At 39.2% G+C, this 26,606-nt stretch overlaps 2 protein-coding genes across 2 annotated transcripts in view; one reads left to right on the top strand and one right to left on the bottom strand.

The window, feature by feature from the left end:
• GNG5 (G protein subunit gamma 5) lies at nucleotides 1-3,372 on the top strand. Its single transcript, XM_044005006.1, has 3 exons — nucleotides 1-306; nucleotides 1,712-1,865; nucleotides 3,125-3,372. The coding sequence occupies exons 1-2, from the start codon at nucleotides 226-228 to the stop codon at nucleotides 1,835-1,837; spliced, it is 207 nt and encodes a 68-aa protein (XP_043860941.1). The 5' UTR covers nucleotides 1-225; the 3' UTR covers nucleotides 1,838-1,865; nucleotides 3,125-3,372.
• The window catches only part of RPF1 (ribosome production factor 1 homolog), a 26,722-nt gene continuing 2,839 nt past the window's right edge, over nucleotides 2,724-26,606 (bottom strand). Inside the window, exons 2-9 of the mRNA XM_044005005.1 lie at nucleotides 22,077-22,133; nucleotides 19,327-19,407; nucleotides 13,131-13,226; nucleotides 12,703-12,856; nucleotides 10,638-10,720; nucleotides 9,834-10,015; nucleotides 4,435-4,561; nucleotides 2,724-3,852 (exon numbers count right to left, since the gene is read on the bottom strand). Of these exons, the coding sequence (XP_043860940.1) occupies nucleotides 3,811-3,852; nucleotides 4,435-4,561; nucleotides 9,834-10,015; nucleotides 10,638-10,720; nucleotides 12,703-12,856; nucleotides 13,131-13,226; nucleotides 19,327-19,407; nucleotides 22,077-22,133 (822 nt within the window). The 3' untranslated portion in view covers nucleotides 2,724-3,810. The remainder of the gene's footprint in view (nucleotides 3,853-4,434; nucleotides 4,562-9,833; nucleotides 10,016-10,637; nucleotides 10,721-12,702; nucleotides 12,857-13,130; nucleotides 13,227-19,326; nucleotides 19,408-22,076; nucleotides 22,134-26,606) is intronic.

Genomic DNA, 26,606 nt, shown 5'->3' on the forward strand with positions numbered 1-26,606 from the left:
GAAACTTAGAAACAAAGTTCCGAGCAGCGCCGCCCCCTCCCCCAGCGCCCCCCCCCTCGTCTGTCCCCCCTCCCGGCGCGCACACCCTCGGGTACTTATAGGCACCACACGCCCGGCACTCCACCAGACCCAGCGAGCGAGGGAGCGAGCGGACGTCTGCCCGACCACCCCGACCACCCACCACTCGCCGCTGACCACCGACTGCCGACCCCGGCTCCTTGCGCCATGTCCAGCAGCTCCAACGTCGTCGCCATGCGGAAGGTGGTGCAGCAGCTCCGGCTCGAGGCCGGGCTCCACCGCGTGAAGGTGAGCCCCCTCCCCAAATACCCACTGCAGCCCCGGGAGGGTCTCGGATCCCAAACGCCGAGACCTCATCCCTCCGCAGACCCCAAACCCCGAAGCCCCATGCCTCCAGAGACCCCAGACCCTGAGACCCCAGTCCCTCCAGAGACCCCCAACCCCGATATCCCAGCCCTCCAGCGACCCCAGCCCCTCAGAGACCCCAGCCCCAGGCCCCCGGGCGGCCTCAGCACACTTGGGTTAACAAGTGTCTGAGACTGCTCCAAATTTTCCCGGGGGTAGGGAGGGTACCCTTCCCCAGCCCCCCGACTCCGCGTCATTGTAAGGACCATCCTCCCGACTCTCGGACTTGGGAGATCCTGCCCGAAGTGACACCCGGGTGCGGTGGGTGGGGAGGACGGGGACAAAGACACTTTCGTGATTTTTTGAGCCTTGCCCCGCGCTCTTTTTGTTTCTGTCTCAGATTCCCATGTGCTGCCCTGTACGATGTCGCTTTCCCCTTCTTTTCCCTTGACCCGCCCCTTCTCTGCCTCCCCCCCACCCCGACAAACGTCTCTCCCCTACAAGAAACCTATTCCGAATCTCCTTTTGCCCCGTTTTTAATTGAGTTCAGCATGTATACTCTCTTCAGGTCTTAAGTTCTTCCTTCTCCTGAGAACAGGAAGAAAAACTTGAGCTGATCTTTTACAGGTTCCACTTTTTTTTTAAACTACCATTCTTGCTAAGGAAGGAGAAAAATGAAATTAACCCGCCCTAGTGAATCTTTGATTTGCTTTTTTTATGCAGGGGGTGGGGAAAGAAGGGTGGGAGTGAGAAAGAGAAAGAGGGATGTGTGTGTGGGGGGGGCACTAAGGAGATGAGAAAAAAAATTAAAAAGGCAGCCTTTTGGGACATGAAATAGTCAGCTTAGGCTAGGGGAAAAATAGCTTTCATGTATAGAACACTTTCTAGTTTACAAAACCTTTGTGCTGTCCACTCTGATGCAGTTGAGTGGATAGTAAGAAGTGTTCCCCACCTCTGAGCATTTTGACATGTGTGACCTTGGGCAAAGAATTTAACCTTTCTGGGTCTCAGTTTCCTTGTGGGTAAAACGGGGAGACTGGACTCAAGGACCTCTAAGAACCCTTCTGTGACCCTGATATTGCCCTTCCTAAGACTGAAACATTTATTCATTTAGGTCAATCCACCTTGCTACCCTGGGATAATCTTCAATTTGTAAACTGCCAGTCTATATGCCAACCATCTTTCAAGCTCTAGTTCAAATCCTCTCAAGAATTTGTCTTTGTTACATACTAACCATTTTCTAATCCAGCGCTTTATTTTATCAGGATGTAACAGGAAAGAGCTGAGGAAAACCTTCATTAAAATATTTTCATCACCTAACACTTTGTTGTCTATTTGTTATAAATAGGTTTCTCAAGCTGCTGCTGATCTGAAACAGTTTTGCCTGCAAAATGCCCAAAATGATCCCCTGCTGACTGGGGTATCCTCTAGTACTAATCCTTTCCGTCCCCAAAAAGTCTGTTCATTCCTGTAGCAAGATGATCTTAAGCTACTTGGGAAGGGTAAGTTACCTTAAAAGAAAAGGAAAAAAAAAAAACCCAAACAGTTCCATTTTTGAGTTTCCCAGATGTATCTACTTGTACCTTTTCCCAATGGGTTCCAGTTCTCTCTGCTGAATAATACAATATCTAATTACTCTTTAACTTAGCGGTGCTGCACTTCTATGTAGTTGTCTGGTAAGATGAATATTCTTTGGCTAAGCATACACTAAAAACTGGCCCAAGAAGACCATTACTAATTTTGGCTGGATGGAAATTAGTACAGCAAAATACCAACTTTTGAATTCATAACTTGTTGGATTTTCTGGAATTAACTGAGTTAATCAACTTGTTTGGATAGTGAGCCAGAGGATTAGAAAACTAATGATTAAAAGGTAAACAAAGAAACTTAATCACTTCATATAAAATATGTACATATAGGCATTTGCTAAATTATCTACAGAAAATGAAACTGCATTTAAAACTAAATGACCCTGACAATCCAATAGGAGTATCTTTTTATGCATTCTGATGCTTAAATGACAAAACCTGGTTTTTTGTTTTTGTTTTTTTTTTTTAGTTAACCTACAAATAGTTAGCCCAGAAGAAAATGTTATCAACTAAAATAGTAAAGGAAATAGTTCAATAGGATTAGTTAAAAGGAAAATAAGTAGCCTTGGGCTCTATTTGACTTTTCCTTGTGTAATGAGTGTTAACAGGTCCACCCTTTATAGAAATTCTGAAATCTTCAGTATTCTGGAAGTTGTTTCCTGAAAATACCATGTTCCAGTTGTACCCTCCCTAACTGCACTTTCTTTGTAATTTGGGAGTGTACAAACAGAAGCCCATGTAGGTATTCAAAAAGTAGCCACCACAACTGTGTAAGATGCTGCAGCACCAGTCTAAAGTATTTTTAATAGAAAAGGTTCTTTCCATTACTAGTTACAGGCATGTTCTACAATGAACATTGTGTTAGAATCTTGCTGCATTCACAAATCAGTGAAGAATGGGCACACACACAAGTTATTTGATTCTCACAACTCTTAGAGGCACTTGTCCATTATCATCCAGGTGAGACTCTGGCTATGAATTTTTAAAAGTTCACAGGACAGCAAAAGATAGAGCAGGAATTGGAATCCACGTCTTCCGATTCAGTACAAATACTCTACTATATTCCACATTTCTGGTGTGTCCTGAGATTGCTTGCTTTTATATAGTTATAATGTATGAATGTATTCCTCTTTAAGAATAATCGTTCTCCTGTGTAAACTTTTTCTTTTCAGATCTCCGAATCCAGTCTTCATTTGTGGATCTGTGACGTGATGTTCTGTGATGTGAATTGTGACCATTCAAAGGAGAGAGAATTCTAAAGCCTGCACAAATATTTAATCTATATGTGTAACAACAATGTGCCAAGTTAATCATCCAAATTTCAACTTGTGTCAGACTTTCTCATCTACCTCTCCGAAATTTCATTGATTTCTGTTTTGTACACTGGCAAGAATACAATAAAGTATTCAAATGAAAATCACATTTGTGTAGTTCTTTAAGGGTGGTTAATGGGTTTCAAAGAATCATGAGATAAAAATAAAATAAATGGGGGGGGGGGTAGAGATATAGGGTAAGCCTGGAATCAAATGGAGTACATTTATTTCAACGTACATAAACTTGATTCAGTTCATACAGGTGTCCTTTGAGTTATTTCTTTTTTAAAACTATTGCCAGCTCTCAGTACAAGGTGAAAGTTATCTTAAAAAATGAATATATAATATACTCTGACACACTTATTATTTCTACATAGAGCTGATAAATTTAAAGAATAATCAATCAGTGGAAGGATCATCATTGACAAATATATGGCTGAAAAGTGAGTGTGTCTTCCGAAAAGAGGTCTCTTCAGTCAAAAATAACTGACAAAAGTCCAAAACGTTCCCGGTCAGGTCCAATCCAGGACATACTTCTCAATACTTCATAAATGAAATTTCCTTCTACTTGTGTCCATTTCACGGGGCTAAAAATCCAAACAAACAAACAAATAGTTTAAGTAAAAGGCATAGGTACAAGGGCAAAAATGTATAGCTAATAAATAAATGAATATATAAAAATGTAATAAAATCTATAGCATATGCATGTATGAGAAAAGGTTTCCTATATTTATGTGGTGTTAGAACCTTAGCTGGGTGCTGTCTCAAAAGAAGCTTTCTGTTTACACATTAACTAAAAAATGAGGTTTAGTCTAAACCATGATAAGTCAGTCTTGTTAAAGCAAAAACTATAGCCCAAAATAAGCGTTCCTACTTGATTGTCAAGAAGAAACTATTTCAGATGACTACCTTACACACAATTTCCAAACTTTTCACAAGTATTTCTAGGGATCTTTGAAAGAAACTGGTCATAACTGAATTGTTTAATCCCTTCTCTATCCTTTTATCCTCTGCCATTTGGGCACAAGCACACCAGAAGTCAAGTTCAGATTCTAGAATGGACCTCATTCCTAAAGCTTAAAAATGACTTAGAAAAGGATTTCCTTTTTGTTTCATGAGGATTTTAAAACGGATTGATCAACTAGTATTATAGACATTGTAACACATACCTTATGAACCCATTCATATTCCCCAAATTTAGAATCAAAGGTTCCTTTTTGAAGAGATCTCAATTTTAAGGTAAAACGCGGTCCAAGTTCTTGAATTCCCACTTTCTTTTCACTCTTAAAAAGGTATCTTGAGCAATAATAATAATAATAAAAGGTTAATAAAATTACTTTTAAAATTCATCTTTAACTAGAATCTACCCACCCCAGCTCTCTTTTTCTTTCCATTTGACAAAGAGCAGAGCCTAAGAATCTCTGAGGTACTTGGAACCTCCTAAAAGGTCTTTTAGATGAATCCCTACCTGAATCATGAATCTTCCCTCTTAACATCTGCCACATGTAACCATCCAGTCTCCACGAGATATCTTTATGAGCAGAAACCTGCTCCTGAGGCAGTCCATTTCCATTTGTAGACAGCTTTAATTGTTTGAATTTCCCCTTAAATCTGGATTTCTGTAATTCCTACCCACTGGTCCTGGGTCTGCACTGGGGCCAAGCAAAATACATCAGATTCCTCTTCTATGTTCAATCCTTCCATGGCATCATGTTTTCCCTCCAGCACAGCTAGCTGCTCTTCCTGGACCCATTTCTCCCCATTCATGCCACTCTTGAAACATGGCATTTGGACCAGAAAACAGGATGACTCCAGATACTGACTAATGAAGATCCCTCATTCTAGACACTTGATTTACTGACCATAAAGGCTAGACTTTATCTTATTAAATTTAATCTTATTAGATTCCACCCATCACTCCTGTCGGACAAAATCTTTTGGAATCCTCATTGACTTAACCAAGAGACCTGTGAACTACTCCATTTCTAGCTTTTATGTCCTCTATATGAATACCATGTAGAGTGTCCATCTAAAAACTGAATGGGGCCAAGGGCAATTATGAAGCATGACACCAGAAACCTCCTTGAGTTTTCATAGGAATACATTAATTAGCACTGTGTTCAGTTGTCTGACTTATTTTCAATCTATCTTACCACCCTTTCTTCTAGCAAACAGTGCTCCATCTTGTGTATAAAGACCAGCAAACAGGTTAGCTGCTGAAGGGGAGGAATAGGTAAAAAGCCTGGAGAGGAAGGCTGTGGCTGGCCTCTGAAAAAGGGCTGTGGATGTCAAATTGGGGAGTTCCTATTTGATTCTAGAAGCTGCTGGAGAAAATGCTGCCCTCTGTATTTTTGGTATGTCACTCTGGCAGTTCTCTCTCTAATCTTTGATCTCTTCCTATCTATTGGCTCCTTCTCAGCTACCTGCAAATGTGTGCAGGACTCTGTCCTTAAAAAACCCTCCCTTGACTACTCCATTCCCTCAAGCTATTATCCTATAATGTTCCTTCCCTTCCACAACCAAACTCCTAGAAAAAACTGTCTGCACTAGCTGTGTCCACTTCCTCCTCTCGCCTACCCCTTCATTCAAACGAAAATGTTATCCCCAGAGTTACCAATGACCTTGACTGCCAAGTCTGATGATCTTTTTTCAACCTTCATTTGACACTGCTGATCACTCTGTCCTTGTGGATACTTTCTCCCCTCTGGGTTTGATGACACTGCTCTCTCTTGGTTCTCCTATCTGACTACTCCTTCTCAGGCCCCTTTGGCTGGTTGACCTCATAGGTTCCCATAAATTTAATTATCTCTATGCAGATAACTTTCAGGTCTAGAGTGCAACCTGAAGAGTCTCTGCTAAGCACCATTCTCATATCACCAAAACTGTCTAATGAACATTTAAACTCACCACGTGCAAGGAAGAACTCATCTTTCTCCTGAAACCCACTACACTTAAGAACTTCCCTATTTTTGTCAAGGTCTCCAATATCCTTCCAGTCACCCAGGTCCATAACATCAGTCATCCTTAACTCCTCTCACATATCCAGCTGACTGTCAACTCCTATCAATTTTGCCTCCATACCTCCCCTATTCGCTTTCTTCTCTTTAGTCACATTGCCATCCCCTAAGTTCAGGCCCTAATCACCTCTCCTAAACTATTAAAGAGGCCTCCTAATTAGTCACTGATACTCCTAAAGAATGTGTCTGATTGTGGACAAGCAGTACCCAGCTCCATAAATGCCAACATAGTTCCTTACAACTTCCAGGATTGTTACAAACTCCTATTCAGCATTTAAAGTCCTTTTTGATCTGGCCAACTTTTCAGTACTTCGTTGCATCTACAATCTCTCAAATGTGCAGCCTTGCTGTTCTTCACATGTATCTGCAATATATTCCTTCCTCACCCCTTTCTTACACTTTCCTTCAAAATCAGCTCAAGCACCACAGTTTATATGAGATCTTTCCTGTTCCCTCGCTTTCCTAGTGTCCCTCCAACCTGCCAAAGTTACCTTGTATTTACATTGTATACATCTTTTATCTATACATAGACTATATATACATGTGATATAAAGAGGAAATTGGAGCTATATAGATGTATCTAATTCATAGATGTGTATATAGATGTACACACACACATACACACACTAGAAGTAAGCAGAGACTTTTGTCTTTGTAGCTCCAGAACCTAGTATCTGACACCTAGAGGAACTTTATAAATGCTAGTTGGTTGACTGATTGGTGAGGTGAGAGTGTGGAAGCTAGGACAACACTTATGGCGCTGTTGCAATAGTTCAGGTAAAAAGGTGATGATTGTCTAAGCTAGGGTGGTGGCCAAGTGGAGAGAAAGGAAAGGATATAAGAGACATTGTGGAGGCAGATTCAGTGAGACTTGGCAAGTGATGGAGTGAGGGAATGAGGAGGCAACGATGACTCCAACATTGTGAACCTGCGTGACTAGAAGATGGGCCCCTTAAAAGAAGGAGGGGGAAGATAATGAGTACTGTTTTAGACATAATGATTTTGAAGATAACCCCAGAACATCTGATTAGAAATGTCCAAAAAGCAGCAGGTGATGAGAGGTGAGAACTCATAAGAAACTGGGGGCCAGATATATTACCTAGGAAGGACCCAAAAAGGAAAAGAAGGTAGAGTTAAATCAGCTAAAAAGATAAGCAAGACAAGGGAAACTGAAGAAAAAGGAAAGTGGATGTGACTAACAAGATGACATGGGCGAGATGAGGATGGTGACAATTCCAGAGTTTATTGTAAAGGCACAAGAACTCTATCACAGCAATTCAATAGAAGAGCTACTAGTGAGGCAGAAAAAGGACTCAAATCTTCAATATGAGCAAATATGGAGAGCAGAAGGAGTTTTGCATTGACATATATAGAATAGATATGTGATAATTCTATTTTTACCACAGCCAAATGACTTATCTATGCTCAAAATATAGAATGGTCTTCCTCAGAAAAATAAATCAAGGGGTTCAAGGAATACCATACCACATGATCAGAGAGTATGAAGGGATTTGTTAAAAATAAAAACAAGGGCGGGCTTCCATGTCAAGACAAAGAAAAAAGAATCTTAAGAAGCAGAAGACAAAGTTGCCTGGATAAAAGAAAGTAAGACAGAGGCAAAAGGAGAGAAGACATGATGCTAAGAAATGGCTGTGGGAATCTTCCAAGTTGGGAGGAAGGTGAACTCTCTGAGGAAGATGCAGCTGCTTATCTTCCAAACGATAACAGTGGAGATCTACCACAGGAACTACCACAAAAAACCATTCTGGAAGGACTGAGGCGAAAGAGAGGAGTGGTGGTCAATGACTTCCCACCAAGGGAACTGAAGCAGCCAGCTCTATGTTGGCCTGAAACAGCAACAGAAAGGTCCTTTCTGGTGCAGGCACATCCAAGATGGGGCAGCGACTTTCCCAAGACTTATTAATCCAGATAACTTACTAGTCACTTCTAGAGAATTCTATGGACACAAATAATACTGACATAGAGAATCTAGAAAGTATTGCTAAAGATGACAGTCTTGGGCAAGAACCTCAGTAACCTAAGTGTTGTTTTCATTACTGATCTTAGATCACAGGTAATTCCTTCTAAAGAAGATGGAAGATTTGAGAAATGAACCTTTCATTAAATACATGGTGCCAGCGAAGGGGATTTGGACTTCTTTACCACAGGTTAGAAAACAAGAAGACTAGCTCCTGGTCCAGGATGGAATTCACCTGACAATATACAGGAGGAATAAACACAAAAGGGTTTTAAAGCTGAAAATGAGGGATACAATGAAGAAACTATTTCTATATCTCTGATAAACTAGATACTATGTGAGATGGAGAAAAGCAACAGGCAATTCCCAGTAGTTCAAAGGAGAAGAAAATCCAAAGGAGCCAACAATAATACCAATGGTCTTAGCTGTCTAAAAATATGTGCAATATACAGGTAAGAAGCAAGAGAAACTAATGCCCCTAAAGAAGGATAATTTGACCATCAAGGCGCCAATGAGTGTTGGTGGAATGGCACTGATAACTGGTACGTGACTTTAAAGGCAAACCTTATTCTAAAGTTACAGGCAAGGTAAAAGGAATGAACTACAAGGTATGCTCTTAATTAGGAACTGCACTTGGCTAAAAGGTTAGTGAACATAGAAACAAAAACAACATGGTTATGGAAAGAAGGTGCAGGTGCGTAAGTTATTTTGCTTCAGTTTTTTCTTCCAAGAAAAATGATCTTTGGACTAGAAAATACAGAATAAAAATGACTAACAGGGAGCTGATATCCAAGATTTGTAGAGAGATAGTAAGACAATCCCTCTCTGCCCATGATGAGTTCATGTTTCCAGGCCAAGACAAACTAGATCTTTCAGCACTAAAATTGGCAGATGTGATTACTGAGCTATTTATCAGTGATCTTTGAAAGATCATGGAGAACAGGAGAGGCAAAACAGGATTAGAAAATGGCAAATGTTTCAATTTTCAAAAAAGAGGGTCCAAACTATAGAGCTGTGACTCTACCCTAAATTCCTGACCAAATTACAGACTATATATTTATTTATTAATAAAGAGCTAAAAATAAAAGCAGCCAGTATTACTTCATTAAGGAGAGGTCATGACAGAAAAACCCCATTTCCTTAACTGTCTGAGTTACTAGACTTGTAAATCAAGGGAATGCTTTCATTTACCTAAATTTTAGCAAAGTTTTTGAATAAATGTCCATCCTGTTTTGGAGGACAAGATGTATAAATGTAAGCAAGATGATACAAGATGATAACTTTTGAAAAGGCTACCTCAGCCCCTTTTCATTGGATGTCTTCACACAAGGACTGGATGACTACTTGTTGGGGATCTTACTAAGGTAAACCTTTGAAAAGGACAGTCTTTGAGCCCCCAATCCTGAGACCATTGGGATACTTGAAATATAATTAACATCAAAAAAGACAATGTATGTCAGGTCTTTTGTAACTGTGAAAGGCCATGTAAATATCAATTTTTATTAATATTCTTAAAGTACATAGATTCTAATTAAATTTCTTATTAATTCTATTATATAACTCAAATTTTTACCTGTGAAATCTGAAAAAGATGTAATCCCGCTGATTATGAAATGTTGCAACTTGCCTTCCAATAAACTGAGGATCATGGGGGAAGAGAGAAGCAAACATACGTCCAATGGAATGACCCAGTCTTGTTGTAAAATTATTCAGAATTACTTCAGGTGAATGTTGTGTGGGTTCTTTCCCTTTCCTCTGAAACAATTTTGCAGAATTACCACAAGATTAAGACAGCTAATATGGTTCTAGTCATAACTGCATAGCCTACACCAAGATTTCCTTAGTTTTCATCTTAAAATGATGCAAGAAAGCATTGTTCATTTCAATGTCAAATAGGAATTTATTCAAAATAGTTAAAATACATATTTTTAAAGAATAGCTTAGCAGATTAATTTAAGATCTGCAACTATCGATTTTAATACTCACTTCAGTCTAACTCCAGAGACGGAGACAAGGGGCACCCAGCACAAATATTTCTCCCAACTGCCTACAGATTAAAGAAGGTCCTTTCCATAGAAAGACAGGGCAATGCTCATTGTTAGATTAGACTGCCTTTATTTTTTTGAAATTTGGGACTAAATGAAATGTTATGCTTTCTAATACTTAATAAAATAAAAATATAATATTACAATTTGTACACTTCTAGAAATTAAAAAATGGAATGGGACCAATTAAAAAGCTGTTCTCTGGCCAAGAACAAAACAATTCATGCTTCAATAAGAACAGAAAAAAGTCTTCTGTAAGCATTGGTAGGAGGGATATAATTTAGAAATGTACATACTAATGCTTCAAGCAAAGAAATAAACAAAAAACTTACCTTGATCTCCTTGCGGAGGCGAACACTGCTCATTCTAAAGTGAGCTGTTGGACCATGAGGCAAATGACTTAAAACAAGTCCATCTGATTACAAAATTAAGAATGAATAGAAATCAAACTGATCCAAACACCACAATTTATGTAACTAGTATCCTAGATACTTAGATCAGTTATAATCTTTATCTTGTTTTCTTTTCATTTGGGGCTGAGAATAAGGAGAGACAATAAATGCTTGCTAATTGAAAAATTTTTTAAATTGGAAAAAAATACTCTAACCAACTCTAAATTTGTAGAAGCACAAGAAAAACTTGCTTTAATGACACATTCATTCTGAGATAAGATAAACACAACAACTCTAAGTCTGATCTTACCAAGTCATTTTTCCAGATACATAAAAGAAAAAAAACCTCAGGTTACACATTGGCATGTGGAAAGCCAATCTGAAAATACACATTTTTATCTACAAAGACTATAGAAGTCACTATCTTCCTGGTTCCACTCTTAGACCTTGTAGCCATTACTTCCAATTCCAGAGGGTACAGATACCATGATCATAAACAGGCATTTACCAAACACCTACTGTGTGCTATGATAATATGAATCTGGGGGTGTGGGGGAGCTCATTCCTGCAATGAATGAATTCTGATGTTGTTACATGGCTCATCAACTTCAGTGGGAGGTGACTGGTGCTCAGCAACCTAAGTCAAACTAGGAGTTGGCCATCTTCCTCATGTCCACTCTCTTCACTGAGAGCCTTCAAAAAAAAGCAATCACGTTTCCCCTGGACCTTCAGAGCCATTACAAGGTAATATGGGGCATTTTACACACACACACACACACACACACACACACCCACACACACACACCATATGTAAATGAGTTTGGGGAAGATGTTTTAAATCTCAACAATTCACACTATATAGGGAAAATATGGTTGATAGGAGGCTCAAGGGAGATAATCTATATAAAGTACTGCAAACTTTAACATGCCATATAAATTCCTGTTATTATTATAAACAGAAATAGGGAGAAAAATGAGCTTCATTTGTTGCTTTTTGAAGCAATAAAAAAAATGACAGCATTTGCCTTGAAACGGAATATTTTTCTAAGAGTTAAATATGGGTCTGGTGATGTATTGTATGTCTGCCATCCAAGGACTAGCCCAGCACAAGCGGGAGAGGCTCAGCATTGATTTAATGGCAGTGATGAATTTTTTGGTCACAACAACTCTCAAGGACCATCTCCTACACTTCAGAAGGGCTGTGATCTGTAGAGGGAGGTCCCACACCAACAAAATTGCAGAGCCTTGAAATACCAGAATTAACTAAACAAGTAACGTAGTTACTATGCTACATTCCACTCACAAGCCAAGTGAGGAAAATGAAAGTACCTGTGAGCACCCTGTCACAAAGTTGTTTTCAGTCTATTTTAGTTTCCTGAGTTATTAGAACAAGCGTGTAGCCAAATGTATTTAATTCATTACCCTGAAAACATCACTGTCCTATTAAAACAATAAAAATGAGACCTCAATGTTGCTTGGCTGCTTTTTGAAAAAGCACACTGCCTTAAGTATAAAAAAACGTTTCTTCATCATAGACTGAAAGTTAGAAAGGACTTTAGAGATTATCTAGTCTAGCCTCCTCATTTTACAGATGAAGAAACTGAGGCCCCAAATGGTCATCTGATTTGCCTAAAGTCTCAAAGGTCATTAAGTTGCAGAAGTGTGTTGTTTCATCTTGGCAGCCTGAAAAATAGCTCTGATCTTTTTTCTGAATCCTTAGTAATTTAATTCCAGTAATGTCAGTACATTACAGATAGGCTTCCTTAATGTCAGTAAAATTTGTCCTACTAATTTTTAGAAATAGATTTTATTTCTTCTTATTCCTAAATTTGGTGATAATCTGTAGAAGCATTAGAAAAACTCGCTTTAATGACACATTCATTTTGAGCTAAGATAAACATACTTTCTGGGCTTGGTAGCAACTAAAACATAAGAAGTAAGTTTTTTTTTCAGATTAAAAAAACAGGGTGAAGAAATGTACTTATTTTTCTTTGCCAAAGGATACTTGGTATTTTGCGATCTTCATTAATAACAATTAGATCCGTGAAATCTCGAGAGATACATTGGGGGATAATTCTTTTCAGAGCTAGTCCTCTTCTGTAATAAACATGTGAGTTTGGTATAACAGTGGACAGCTGTTCACAGAACCTCACTGTTCTCTGCAAAATAAAACTCTTATAACTCTTATATCTCTTATAATAAAGAATCACACAGTCAAGTCACACAACAGCACTACTACTTCATTATTCCACCACAGTTTTAGACTAGCAGTCCTAAAGACAGCCCTCCTTAACAACCTTAAAGTGAATTACCAGGATCTCATTATTGATCTTATTCACAAAGAAGAGGCTAAGTGTTAGAGCTAATGAATATTAAAAGTCAGGAAACTAAACAAACAGGGCCATTATCAGATATTTCAGCAAATATGTTTACCCCACGAGGTCTGTCTGATGTGGTAATAAGAATCTTGGGAGAAGTCTGTCTGTTGAAATGAGAAGCAAATTCATCTGTAGCTTCATCATAAGCAACCTAGGAATAAAGGATGCATGCATTTACAAAACTGTATAATGGCAGAGAGATGATAATCACCTAAAACACAGAATATAGTTTGATACCAAAAAAACCCCAAACAACAACAACAACAACAACAAATACCCAACAAGAAACCTAAAAAGGCTTGGCTGTTTAGATCGATTTATTTAAAAACACTCATTCATTTATTCTTTTCTCTCTATTCAATTCTGGATCCAGCTCAGTGTCTAACTGCAGTTTCTGCCAAGACAAATGCATCTAAGTATACTGATATGCAGTTCATATGGGTTAGCTCTATAGGTCAGCCACTCGACAATAAGCATTCCTCAATTTTCTTTTTTGAGAGACGGTAAACAAATGAATGGAAAACCTTTTTCTTTCTTTCTTTTTTTTGTGGGGCAATTAGGGTTAAGTGACTTGCCCAGAGTCACACAGAGAGTAAGTGTCAAGTGTCTGAGGCCGGATTTGAACTCAGGTCCTCCTGTATCCAGGGCCAGTGCTTTATCCACTGTCTTTCTTTTTTAAAAATAAACACTTGGAATGTGCCAAGCACGAAACTAAATGCTGAGGATACAAAAACAAAGTCCAAGACAGTCCCTGCTCTCAAAGACCTTCATTCCAGGGGGAGAGACAACACACCCAGGGGAGTAGTGACCAAGGAGGGGAAACCTTGTTCCAGAAAGTCGCAGGGGTGGGGAGTGAGGCCAAATAGGAATAGACTGACACACTCATCCAGGAACAATGGCAGAACTGAATTGATCTTGGTTCCAAAACTGGAGGCAGTGAGGATGTATACTGCAACCCTGGAGGACACAGCCAGAGAGAAGAGGGTGAAGTAAAGCATGGTGTGGGTTGGAGAGGTCATCCCTGTTTGGAAGAGCAGAAGTTCCTCTAAACCCCAGCTTGGTTTCTAAAATAGTAAGCAAGATGCTATGGAGGAGGTGGTGGGAGGGGAGAATTGAAGAGAGTAGGTCTTATTTAGGTAGGTCTGTACAGTTATCAACATGACGTCACCCACAAATGGAGTATCTGAAGGACCTCAACATTCATAGGGAAGCCCTTTTCCACTTGGATTTTGTGCTGGACTTCCATGGCAATGGAAAACACCTGTAGCAAGCTCACATCTCTTTTATGTCTTGCTCCATACTGATAGTTGGAAGTGATTTGTGGTGGTGTATTTTTCACAGACATTTCTATGATTTTATCATATGCATGGAAGATTGATCAACCAAATCAAATGTTTTGTTTTGGTTTTTATAATCAACAAAGGAGCACCCCAGGATCTTTTATTCTCTGTAATTTTCAATCAAAAATGTGACTGTAAAGATACTAGGCTGCCAGTCTTTGTCCTCTCCTTCCCAGAGACCTCCCAGTCAGACCCAGAACTAGGTCTCTGGTCTGTTTTCATGCCAAGGCCTTCTTTGCCCCGGACTCTGGACACCTTTCTTGGATCAGACCCATCCCCAATTGCCAGCACCTGCCACCTGACTGGACTTTCCCAGGTCACATCTTTCTCCGTTCCTGCCTGTTGTGACAAGGGCCTCCTGGAGCTCAGAGGACACATCACCTCTATTTGCCCCAAGGCTGGAAAATAAGGGAAGGCCTTGAAAAATCTCATCACCTATCTCCCTACCAATGGACTGCTCTGCAGTCACTGATCATCAGCTTCATCATGGCTATCTGCTACGTTTTCTTCTGTATTTGACAGAACACCAAGAACTATGAAGTAGAGTCTGCCAGCATAGAATGTTGGAGATACAATGACGGAGACAGAGATGCTGTGATGCAATGGAGAAAATTGCCACAGAAAACCTGGCTATGTCTTCCACATTTTGTCTGCTTGGTGTACCGTTTCATTTAACAATATATGTGGGGTGGGGCAGCTGGGTGGCACAGTGGATAGAGCACCGGCCCTGGAGTCAGGAGTACCTGAGTTCAAATCCTGCCTCAGACACTTAACACTTACTAGCTGTGTGACCCTGGGCAAGTCACTTAACCCCAATTGCCTCACACACACACAAAAAAAACCAATATATGTGGGGTTATCCACATTAAACTGGGTCTAATGCTGAGAGTTCTGCAAACATTTCTCCTCACTGCTTTGTACTGTTTCCCAAGGTAAGAGTCTTCATCTCCAACCTGTTTATATCCCCATTTCTGTGCTACCTGTGAAGCAGGTTCTCTCACAGCCTTGGAATCGACCTGGATTCCTCCCTTTCCCTCAGCCCCTTGACCACCAGGCACCAAGTTTGAGCAATTCTACTTTCACAAGACCTTTGAGTGGGAGCACTAGATGTAGAGTCCACGGATCTGGGTCTGACTCCTGCACTGTCAGTCATTTAACCTCAGAGAGCTTTGAGTGTAAAGGAGCAAGTTCTCTCTTCTAGCTTTAAACCTATATATAATTATGACCCTTTCACCTCAGACCACCACCAATCATGTGCAGGCTCTCTTCACCTTTTACCTGTAATAGCCTTGGATTTGCCTGCTCTCCAGTCCATCACCCACAAAGTTGGCAAAATTAGATCCCTAAAGCCCAGGCCCCACCATGGTGCCATCACGCTCAAGAACTTGCAGCAGCTTCTCATCAGAAGGCAAACCCTTCTGTTTGGCAATTAGCGCTCTTCATGAATTGACACAGGCTTTCCTTTGCAGACTTCTCATTGCTTCTCATCACCTCTCTGTTCCAAACTGGCCTCCAGCTAAGTCATTCCAACGCCTACCTTCATGTCTCTGCACCCTTTCCCAGAATGTTTCCCTCTTAATACCTCTGGTGGCCTCTTCCAGACTTAGCTCAAAGACATTTCCTACCCAAGATCTTTCCTGATCTCCCAGGTGTTACTGCTCTCCCTAACCCCAAGATTATTTTCTTCTCTGTGTCCATGGTGTGCCCTTCAAGGAGAGGGTAAACTCCATGACAGAGAATGGACTGTGTCACTTTTGACTTCCTACCATCTGGCTAAGTGGCTGAGCACTTTGCAAATATCTCATATGATCCTCCTAACAACTTTGCAGGTTGATAATCCAGTATTATCCCCATTTTACAAATGAGGAAACTGAGGCAAACTGAGGTGAAATGATTTGGCCAGGGTCACACAAGCTACTAAGTGTCTGTGGCCAGATTTGAACTCAGGTCTTCCTAACTCCATGACCAGAACGCTAACCACTGCACCACCTAGCTGCTATATTACCATTTAGGATCAAATATAAACAACTGTTTGGCATTTAAAATGTCATACGAGCTGGCCTTTCCTATTTTTCCACTCCACATTTCTCTAGTCCACCCATACTGGACTGCTTGCTTTTCCTCACACATAACAGTCCCTTCTCCTGTATCTGTGACTTTACCTTGGTTGTGCTTCATGCCCAGTATGGTGGCTCCTCCCTTCTGCTGGTTTCTTTTCCATATAAACTCAATTCAAGCACTGCTTTCTATGGAAGGCCTTCCCTGATTCCACTAGGATTCCAGGCCTTTCTCTCCCAGACTACTTTGCATCTGTTGTATATGTGTCTCATGTCCATTCATGCTCTTGCCCCCTTTGAATGCAAGACACTTGAAGAAAAGAATTGGTTTGCTTGTCTTTGTATCCCCAGTGCATAATGCCTGGTACATTGCAGACCCTTAATAAACACTTAGTGACTGCCTGAATATCTATGATCTTGTGGGAGGAAAAAATGGGCCCTAAAAGTAGTCAAAACTTCTTTCAGCAATTCAGAGGTTTTTAAATTTAGTATTTCAATAAAAAGTTGTTTTTCTGATAAAAATCTTACTAGATAGAAGTCCCCAAATAGATACAGAAGTTGAAAATAATCATTTTCAAAAGATATCAACCACAAAATATGTAAAAGTCACACCTGCATGGGTAATTTTGATTCTTACTACTACACACACAATGATACCTTTCAAATCTTTTAAACTTTTTATTGCAGAACTTCAAACTAGTGGTGACACACGTAGTTTTGTTTCTGTATAACCAAAATTCAATAGGATTTCCTCTTGGATATTGTATACTTAAGAAACACTGCCACAAATTAAATGAAAGCCTTAGACGTGGAGCCTCATGGTCTGAACACTAGGTATGCTTAAATGAAAGAGTATCATGTTTTCCCACTCCATTATCAGCTTCTATGCAAATAAAAGTCTTTGTGACTATGAAGCAAAAGCTTATACTTACTATAACTTCCTTAGGCTTGTTCTCATCTATAACATCGTTAACTAGATTCATTTGATCCTGGTTTCCAACACAAGTTTCAGTTCACTGTGAATCTTTATTCTTCAGACTCTATATTCTGAGCCTTCATATTTCTCTAGACATCAAAGTCCTTTGCAGCCTTTCTTCCAGCATCAGGTTTAACTACTCTGGTCACATGTAGGCTTCTTCTCAGCCATGTGGGGGCTGACACTCAACTCAAATGTCATTTTTATGTATTTTAGAGTTGGTATCTTTTGAAAATGATTATTTTTCAGGGGCAGCTAGGTGGTGTAGTGGATAAAGCACCAGCCCTGGATTCAGGAGGACCTGAGTTCAAATTTAGCCTCAAACACTTGACACTTACTAGTTGTGTGACCCTGGCTGAGCAAGTCACTTAACCCTCAATGTCCCAGGGGGAAAAAAAAAGATTATTTTTCAATGTGTATCTTTCTTTTGGGATTTATATCTAGTAAAATTTTATAAGAAAAATAACTTTTAAGTGAAATATTAGATTTTTTAAAATTTCTGAATTCTTAAAAGAAGTTTTAACAACTTTTGGGGTCCATTTTTTCCTCCCACAAGATTACAGATAATCAGGCAATCAACGAATACTACAACTACTGAAAACTTTCCCATCTCCTACCACCACACTGTCTTTCCCTACCTGCAGATACTGGCAGAAGAAAAGGGATCAGGCTTTCAAAATTTACTCGAATGTTCTTAGCACAAATTCCCTTTGTATCTCTTTCCCAAGAAGATCATCTATCCATCTAACAATCTCTCATCTTTTCCTCTTCACGTGTCAATCTTACTCTCTTCCCCTATAAAAATATTTAAATTTATTCACAAATCACTTTCACATAGAGGATAAAAAAAGGAACCACTTTCTAAAAGACTTTATGCTAAATTTATTAGACCACAGCTTTTAACAACATGTTTAAGCAATGTTTTAAAACACAAATTGAAATTAGTTTCACAATGGCTCTATATAGTAAGAGATCACATTACAAAAAAAGCCAAGGGTTTTCTACCAAACACAAACTAATGATATCTCAGCATAACAAAATGTGCAACTGCAAACATGGCATTACAAGACAAACATATATCTCAAATACAAGAAATGGGTTTTATTTGATTTTGAGAATAAAAATTTAATATCCCAGTTCATGAAAGGGAAGACCTGGTTTTGCTTTCTGCCCTTGACTCATTCTGACTGTGTGATCCTGAGCAAATCACCGAACCTTTCTTTGAAACACTCTAGGCCTATTAAGTCAGAGAGCAGCTGCTGATCTACATTAAGTAGAGGGGGTCTTCTCACCCAAGAATTCATTGTGCCAGTGAAATCAAAGTCCAGACACAAAGATAAAAGTAAAAGCCTCAAATCTCAATCCACAATACAATTTTAAGTACATAATAATCAAGAATGCTCAGACCTCAAAAAAATCCTACAAACGACATCAAAAAGTGAATGCAAACACTAAACGCTTTTAAAAAACAGAAATATGTGCTATAGCTAAGTCAATATTGAATATTTATTTATTAAATTATTAATATTTATTAAAATATCAAATAGAACAACCTGAATAATTGGGTCAACTGAATACCTTGAAAAGCATTTTGGTTTTTAAAACTGAGAGGTAGCAGAGTAAATCAAACCTCCCACACCTATTAGCTATATGACAACAAGAAAATTATTTAATCTGCCTGTACCTCAGTTTCCTGCTCTGTAAGGGTTCTATCACCTGCAGGAACTATCTCACAGAGTTGTGAAAATCAGTTAAGATAATTTAAGTAAAAGTGCATTGTAAATATAAAGAGCAATCAATATATAAATGCAAACTGTTACCTAATAAATAAAATACAAGGTGCAATTACCCAATTTTATGTAAAATTTCTAAAATTACCTCTTCATCATTAGGGTCGACTATTGTCTCATCATAAACTCTCTGATTTTCGATGGTCTTGGGTACTGGTTTTGGTGGTGCCTAGGTAAGAAAAAAAGTTTGGTTATCAAACATTAGACACACTTTACATACACATTTTTGTAATACTAATTTTGAAGGTGAAGGCAATTTAACTATGAAAGCAGTCCCCCCAACCCCCCAAAAAACCTATTATAGCTATTACTTTTATTTTACTTCCTCACTAGACTAAAAAGCAAAAACTCCAAATAAGAGACATTCTACCATCTTTATGGTAGTATAACCTCTGAAAGAAATACTAACAAAAATGAAAAGGATCATAACTTGGCAGCAGCAGTTTGGAAAAGAATCTAAGCTAGGATCTGGATAACTAATCACCAGTAAGACTTTTTTAAAAAGGCAAGAGAAAGGGGGGAAACCTTGTATAACTAATATCACTGAGCAAAGATTGCCCTAAGAAATACATAAAGAACTGAAACAGATACACAGACAACACCCAGATGCCAGTGATCAAAGGCCCACTTAGCAAGTGACTAGTAACTTCGACTCCCCAGGCCTCAGTTTACTCATCTGCCAAACGAAAGTCTCTCAGTTCCTTTCCAGGTGTACACTGTTTTTGGACAGTGACCTATGGCTGCATTTTGGCCTTTCTATGTATTTCCACTGCACAGCACAGTTCCTGGCACATAATAACAGCTTAATAACTGTTTGCTGATTAACTTCACCTTCACCCGTTCACTCCCTAGGTCCTTACAAACTGGCTTCTGTCCTACCCCCTTCTACTAGAACTGCTCTCCTTTGATGTAACCCAATCAAACAGAATGTCCTTTTCTGGGGAAGGGGGTGGAGAGTACTCATTCTCCTTGACCTTCCCAGGCAATTCAACACACTATTTCCATATACTCTTTCCTGTCTGACCACTGGCTCCGAGCTCCTAAGTATGAGCATTCACATCACATCACATCAAGTCAACAAGCATTTATTAAACATCTATAAATGTGCCAGGCCATGTGCTAAGGCCTGGGGATATACAGAAGGGCCAAAAACCAAACCAAACCAAACCAAACCAAAACCAGTTCCTACCCTCAAGTAGCTCAGTCAAATGGTGGGGACACTTTGCAAATAACTGCCATTCCTTAATCGGTAAGTGGTCAAGGAGCTCTTAAAAGAAAAACTGTAACCTATTAACAATCATATGAAAACTCCTGATAATAATCTGGTCTGATAATAAAAGACATGCAAATTAAAACTACTCTGAGGTTTCACCTTATACCTGGCAAATTGGTAAAAGTGACAAAAGATGGGAATAGTTAATGTTAGAGGGGATATGAAAAAACTGACACACTAATATGCTATTTATTGGTAGAGCTGTGAAATGGTCTGACTTTTTTTGCAAAGCAGTTTGGAATTATCTAAAAAAAAGGGACTAAAATGTTTATACTCTGACCCAAAGATACCATTGTAAGCCATGTGGTCAAAGTTCCTATATACAATATTCAAAGTAGCATGTTTGTGATTGCAAAAACTGAGAAACAAGAATGCCCATAGTTTGAGAAATGGCTAAAAACCATTGTGGGGTGCATGATGTTATAGAATAGTGCTGCTTTGTAAGAAATCATAACTATGGAGAATTCAGAAGCATGGGTGAATATATCAACTGATAAAGGGTGAAACAAGCAGATTAACAACGACTACAACAAAGAACATCAAAAACCCCAAACCGAGTCCTGTCCTTTTAGGGATCAAGTCTGTCCCTAAAGAAAACATAAAAAAATGCACTGCCACCTCCCTCATTTCTCTGGATGGGGTATTGCATGTAATGTTAGGCTATATTAATGCTTCTGTTTAACATGCTCTTCTACTTCACACCAGTCAGAATGAGCTTTTCAAAGCAGAGATTTAGTCATATCATTTGACTGCTCAACTATCTTCGATGAACTACAGACTAATGAGTAAAATTCATGCCTTTTACAATCTAAGTCTACTCTGTCTTTCCTATGTACCTCAGGTTTTTGTGAGAAGTGCTTTGTTAACTACAAAGGGAGAAAAACATGTATTACCATCTTTATTACTTCAAAGAATTCCTCTCTATGGATTCCATTCTACAGCTAAGTAAGACTGTCTGTCAAATGCTGGACTAACTTTCCCCTTGGGATAGTCGATGTCAGAATATTCTTCACTCCTTCCTCATTTGTTGAACTTCTACCCAGGCCAGTGCCATCTTGGAATTCACTCTTGGTCTGGACCCACTGTCTGTTGGCAAGTGCTCTCCTCTTAGAACAGGAGATTCTGGAAACTAGTTTTTAGAGCTAACACCTCAGAGCCAAGATGGCAGAGGAAAGGCAGTAAGCTCTCAGAATTTACAGCACCATCACTCCAAAAACCCTCCAAAAAACGCCATCAGACAATTCCTGGAACTCCTACCCATATTTTTAGGCCCAAATCAAAAGCCATCTCCTGCACCAAGGGACCTTTCCCCATGGCTATCACATAAGACTTGATTTTGTACCTGCTCTAGTAACTAGATCCATCAGGTAGTTAGTTACCTGTTTGGATTCCTGCCCCTCTTTGAGACTGTACACTTTTAAGAGGTACCACATCTATTACTTTTGAAGCTTCCCCAGTGGTCACAATTATTTAGTTCCTATTGTGTTCATAAGCATGTGTATTCAGTCTGTTGATTTGTCCTGAGTGAATGAAAGAAATCACAAAAAGTAAAAGACCATATTTACCTTGTCTCCAAGTGCCTCTCTCTCTTTTTTAAGCTTTTTCTTAGCTGCCAATTTTTCCTAAAGGATAAAAAAATAACAGTAACAAAACCCATTAATGAATAAAAAATTATATCAAAGACATGTACACTAAAAGTTATCAGATTATCTAAATAAAGCCCTGAAAATGATTTAAAGCCATCACTGTCAACTTAGCATTGTCTCTTAGCATTATTTTTAAAATACAGGTTACAACTCAAAATAATGACCACGAGTACAAGGCAAAGCATTGTTCAACTCATCCAATTAAAATTTAACAGTAATCCTTTACCAATTATCTCCTTTCTTTGATTCAGCGACACCCACCTTTCCTTTATTTAAATTCTGGAACTCCAATCATTCATCAATTTCCTACTATGAGTCAAGGAGTTTTTATTTTTTTCTTTACATTCAGAGCTTTTGTGCTCTTTTCCATTATGGAAGGTGACATGTACAACAGAAAGTGCTCTGGACTTAAGACCATTTGAAGCCCACTTCCAAGTCTTACAAGCTGGGTGACAAGGGCAAATGACTTGACCTCTCAGAGCCATGGTTTTGCCCTATGGATAACTGCTATAAAAAACACTTCCCAGGGATGTTGTGAGGGGCAAATGAGATCATGTATGTAAAGCAATTTACAGATCTGAAGTCCTATATAAATGTCTGCTGGTGGTGAAATGGTGAGTCATAAGATTTTCTGCAGTTACCTTCTTTCACTTTAAGTCAAAGTAGATAAAAATTCTGCGGAGAAGGCTTGGAATTCTAAATGTCACGAATTGTACTGTGCCTCTTAATTCATTGCTAACCTTTCTAGAGCTAGCTTCGGCAGATTTTGCTGAAGGAGAGCACATCAGAGAAGCAACAGTTCAGTTTCCTTTAAATTCTGTCCACATTTCAGTGTCAAGCACTTACCTAACGGTTAGCATAGGATCACAGATTTAGAGCAAGAAAAGGCTTTAGCATTCTAATCCAGTTCCTCATTCTATATCTTAGGAAGCTGAATTTCAGAGGTGGTGGCTTGCCTAGGGTCATAAAGGTTGTAAGTGACAGGACCTAGGTCTTCAGAGCCTTCAAATCTAGTACTTTTTCTGTTACAATCACCTAGTATCTCAACTAATGTCTCTGATTAGACCTGTTTCTAATTCCTCCTCTCCAATCCATTCTCTACAAAGCCGTTAGAAGAGGTTAAAAGAATGGGTCTTAAATCATAGATTTTGTCTCATATCTCTTCTCTTTACTAATACTTAGTACAGTAACTGGCATCTAGTAGGCATTTAATAACTTGCTGATTGATGCCATACTCCTTCCTTCTCAAGAAGCTCTGACTCCCTGTGGCCTCTAGAAGCAAACACAAACTCCTCAGTCTGGTACTTAAGGCCATTTAATTGTACTTAAGGTACATTTGGCTCTAGCCTACTTTTGCATGATTCCTTCACATTCCAATCCAATACAAAAATGTTCATTAAGCCCCTACTATGTGAAAGGTACAAAGACAAAATGAAAAACCAGTCCCTACCCTCAAGGAGCATACAGCATGGAATGGTGGATAAGAAGACCCATTTGAATCCAGCTTCCCATAGTCCCTATCTGTGACCTCATAGCTATTGCTTTGAATAAGGTAAAAAGGGAGAAGAAGCAATAGAAGACAGTATTATATATTAAAAACATATACTCCTATGAGGAAATCAAGGAAGGAAGGAAGAGGGGAAACATGGTAGAGAGAGCATCCAGGCTGATCTATGGAGTGACAAACAGAAGCTAATCTGTCATCAAAATATACTATATACTGCCTGGACAGAAAGCAAACAGATAAGGAATATGATAATAAGCCTGATACAAAGGCATGATATAGTAATGATGGGGACTTGAATCATCCAGACATCTACTGGAGCTATAGTTCTTTGCTGAAAGCAGAGCGGTTAAAAATCTCTCAACTTACCTTAATAACTTCAACCTTCAAAAGAATGAAAAGCAAATGAAGTTGACTACTGTGACCAACAGAGAAGAGCTGGTTGCTAGGGTGGAAATAGTTGGCACCTTGTAAGGAAATGCCCATTACCATTTAGAGTTTGTGATAGAGAAGAGAAAAGATAAGGCATAGTTTGGCACCCCCCTGGCTTCTGGGGAAATGGATGTGAAAGGGTGCAGAGGATGATTAGTTACTACCTCATGAACTAAAATTTGACAAGGGAAATCAGTTCAGGAGAGATGGGAAATTCTCAGTAATAAAATTCTCACAACTTAAAAGGGAAACAATTCCAATTAGGAAGAAAAATGGGAATTGTCTGTAGAACCTGATATGGATATACAGAGAACTCACCAAGCAACTTAGACTTTAAAAAGATATATAGGGGCAGCTAGGTGGTACAATGGATAGAGTACCAGCCTTGGAGTCAGGAGGAACTGAATTCAAATCCAGCCTCAGACACTTGACACTTACTAGCTGTGTGACCCTGGGCAAGTCACTTAACCCCAATTGCCTCACCAAAACAAAAAGATATATATACAAAAGACAGACAAAAGGTGATAAAGAATGAATACAAATTTGTGGCAGAGTACCATAAAAACGGTGTCAGGAGTGCTAAATTTCTGAATGACCTGAGGCTGGTGAAGAATGCTAGGCCAACAAAAAGGGTTTTGGTTTTTAAAAAGCTATATGAGGGAAAGAAAAGGAGCAAAGAAGAGATAAGGCTGCTACTTTCTGATAGGATTATAATTTATGATAGAAAGAAGGCTGCTATGTTATTACTATGAGACTGTTTTCTCTACCAAAGAAAATGAGCTAAGAACAGACAAGAATGGGAACTAAAGGGGCAGTAAGGGTATAGGGTAGTGAAGAGGATAGAGTGCTGGGCCTTAAGTCAGGAAGGCTCATCTTTCTGAGGTCAAATCTGGCCTTAGACTAGCTATGTGACCCTGGACAAGTCACTTAACCCTATCTGCTTCAGTTTCCCCATCTATAAAATGTGTTGGAAAAGGAAACAAAACTAATTCAGTATCTGTCAAGAAAACCCCAAATGGAGTCATAAAGAATTAGGTACAATCCTGAACAGAAGAAATAAGGGGATAATAAGATAATGCTTAATGCTCTTGATGAATTAGTCACCTGCCCAAGAAATAGTGGGAACAGAACTGAATTTGGAGTCAGAAAAAGGGAGAACACTCTAGTAGAGCATTCCAGGGATCTGTATGAAGCAGTACCATTTTAATCTTTTTAATTAATGACCTGGATAAAGGTTCATAGCATCCTTATCAAATCTGCAGAAGAAACACAGCTGTAAGAGATAGCAAACAGTGGTTGAAAATCAGTAACCAAAAAAACCTTGCTAGGCTAGCAAAGTGGTACTGAATAGGATGAAATATAAGGAGTTCAATTGATCAGTCAATTAACAAGCGTCTACTATTTGCCAAGCACTGTGATGGGAGCCTATAATATAAGTACAATGAATGAAAAAATCCTCACTCTGAAGCTTATAGTCTGATGAATTTTAAATACAAAGACTTATACTTCAGGTTCAAAAAGAAAAAGAAAAAAGAAGAAACCTCAAGATGGCAGAGGAATAGTTAGACAGTAATTTGTCTGAAAAAGATCTGAGGGTTTTAATGGCTGGCAAGCTCAATGTTAGTCAAAAGTGTGATATGGCAACCAAAAACACTAATGCACTTCTGGGCTCTATTAAAAGAGGAATAGCTTCTAGGGAAAAAAAAAAAAAGTGATGGTCCTGGTAGAATACTCCACTCTGGTCAAGCCATGTGTATTTAGTTCTGGACACCAGATTTTAGGGAAGGCACTGATAAACCAGACAGTCAAGAGCCCAGCAAAAGAGTGAAGGACCCCAAATCCATGCGAAAATAATCAGCTGAAGAACTTGGGGATTTTTAGTCTAGAAAGATGCTTGGCCTGATGGAAAGAATATCTGACCTAACAGTCAGACTATCTAACAGTGGAATGCATTGTTTCAGAAGTGGTGGTACAGACTATCTCCTAAACACTTGTCAGGTGCTTTTATTTCAGCTGCTTTGATGGCCTCCCCAGGTCCTTCCTGGTTCTAAAATTGGGATTCTCTAAGTATGAGGTTCACAACCTGAGCCTCAGTTTCCTCATCTTCAAACAGGGATAATGGTTCCCCAAAAGAGCTGTGGTAAAGCTCACATGAGAATGTGTAGGAAGCACTTTGTAAACTTTCAGGCGATATATGGCTGTCACCTATTATTTCTTTCTGCTGGTGAAATCTAACATGCAAAATGCACAAGCATACACAGCATTATTTCAAAAAGGAAAAGAGAAGGAGATCAAGAAAGTCTTCTGTAGGTGATACCAGGAACCGAGCCTTAAAGGAAGCCAGGGATCTATCTCAAGGGATAAAGATGGAGGGTAATACACGTAGGAGAAGGAAAGAAGCATTTATACGGTACCTACTATGTGCCAGGCGCTGTGCTAAGTGCTTTTACATATTTTATCTTCAGGGTCACAGAGCTAGTGTCTAAGGCCAAATTTGAACTCTTGTCTTCTGG

This window comes from Dromiciops gliroides, chromosome 4, assembly GCF_019393635.1.
Source record: "Dromiciops gliroides isolate mDroGli1 chromosome 4, mDroGli1.pri, whole genome shotgun sequence".
In the NCBI taxonomy this organism is placed as follows: domain Eukaryota; kingdom Metazoa; phylum Chordata; class Mammalia; order Microbiotheria; family Microbiotheriidae; genus Dromiciops; species Dromiciops gliroides.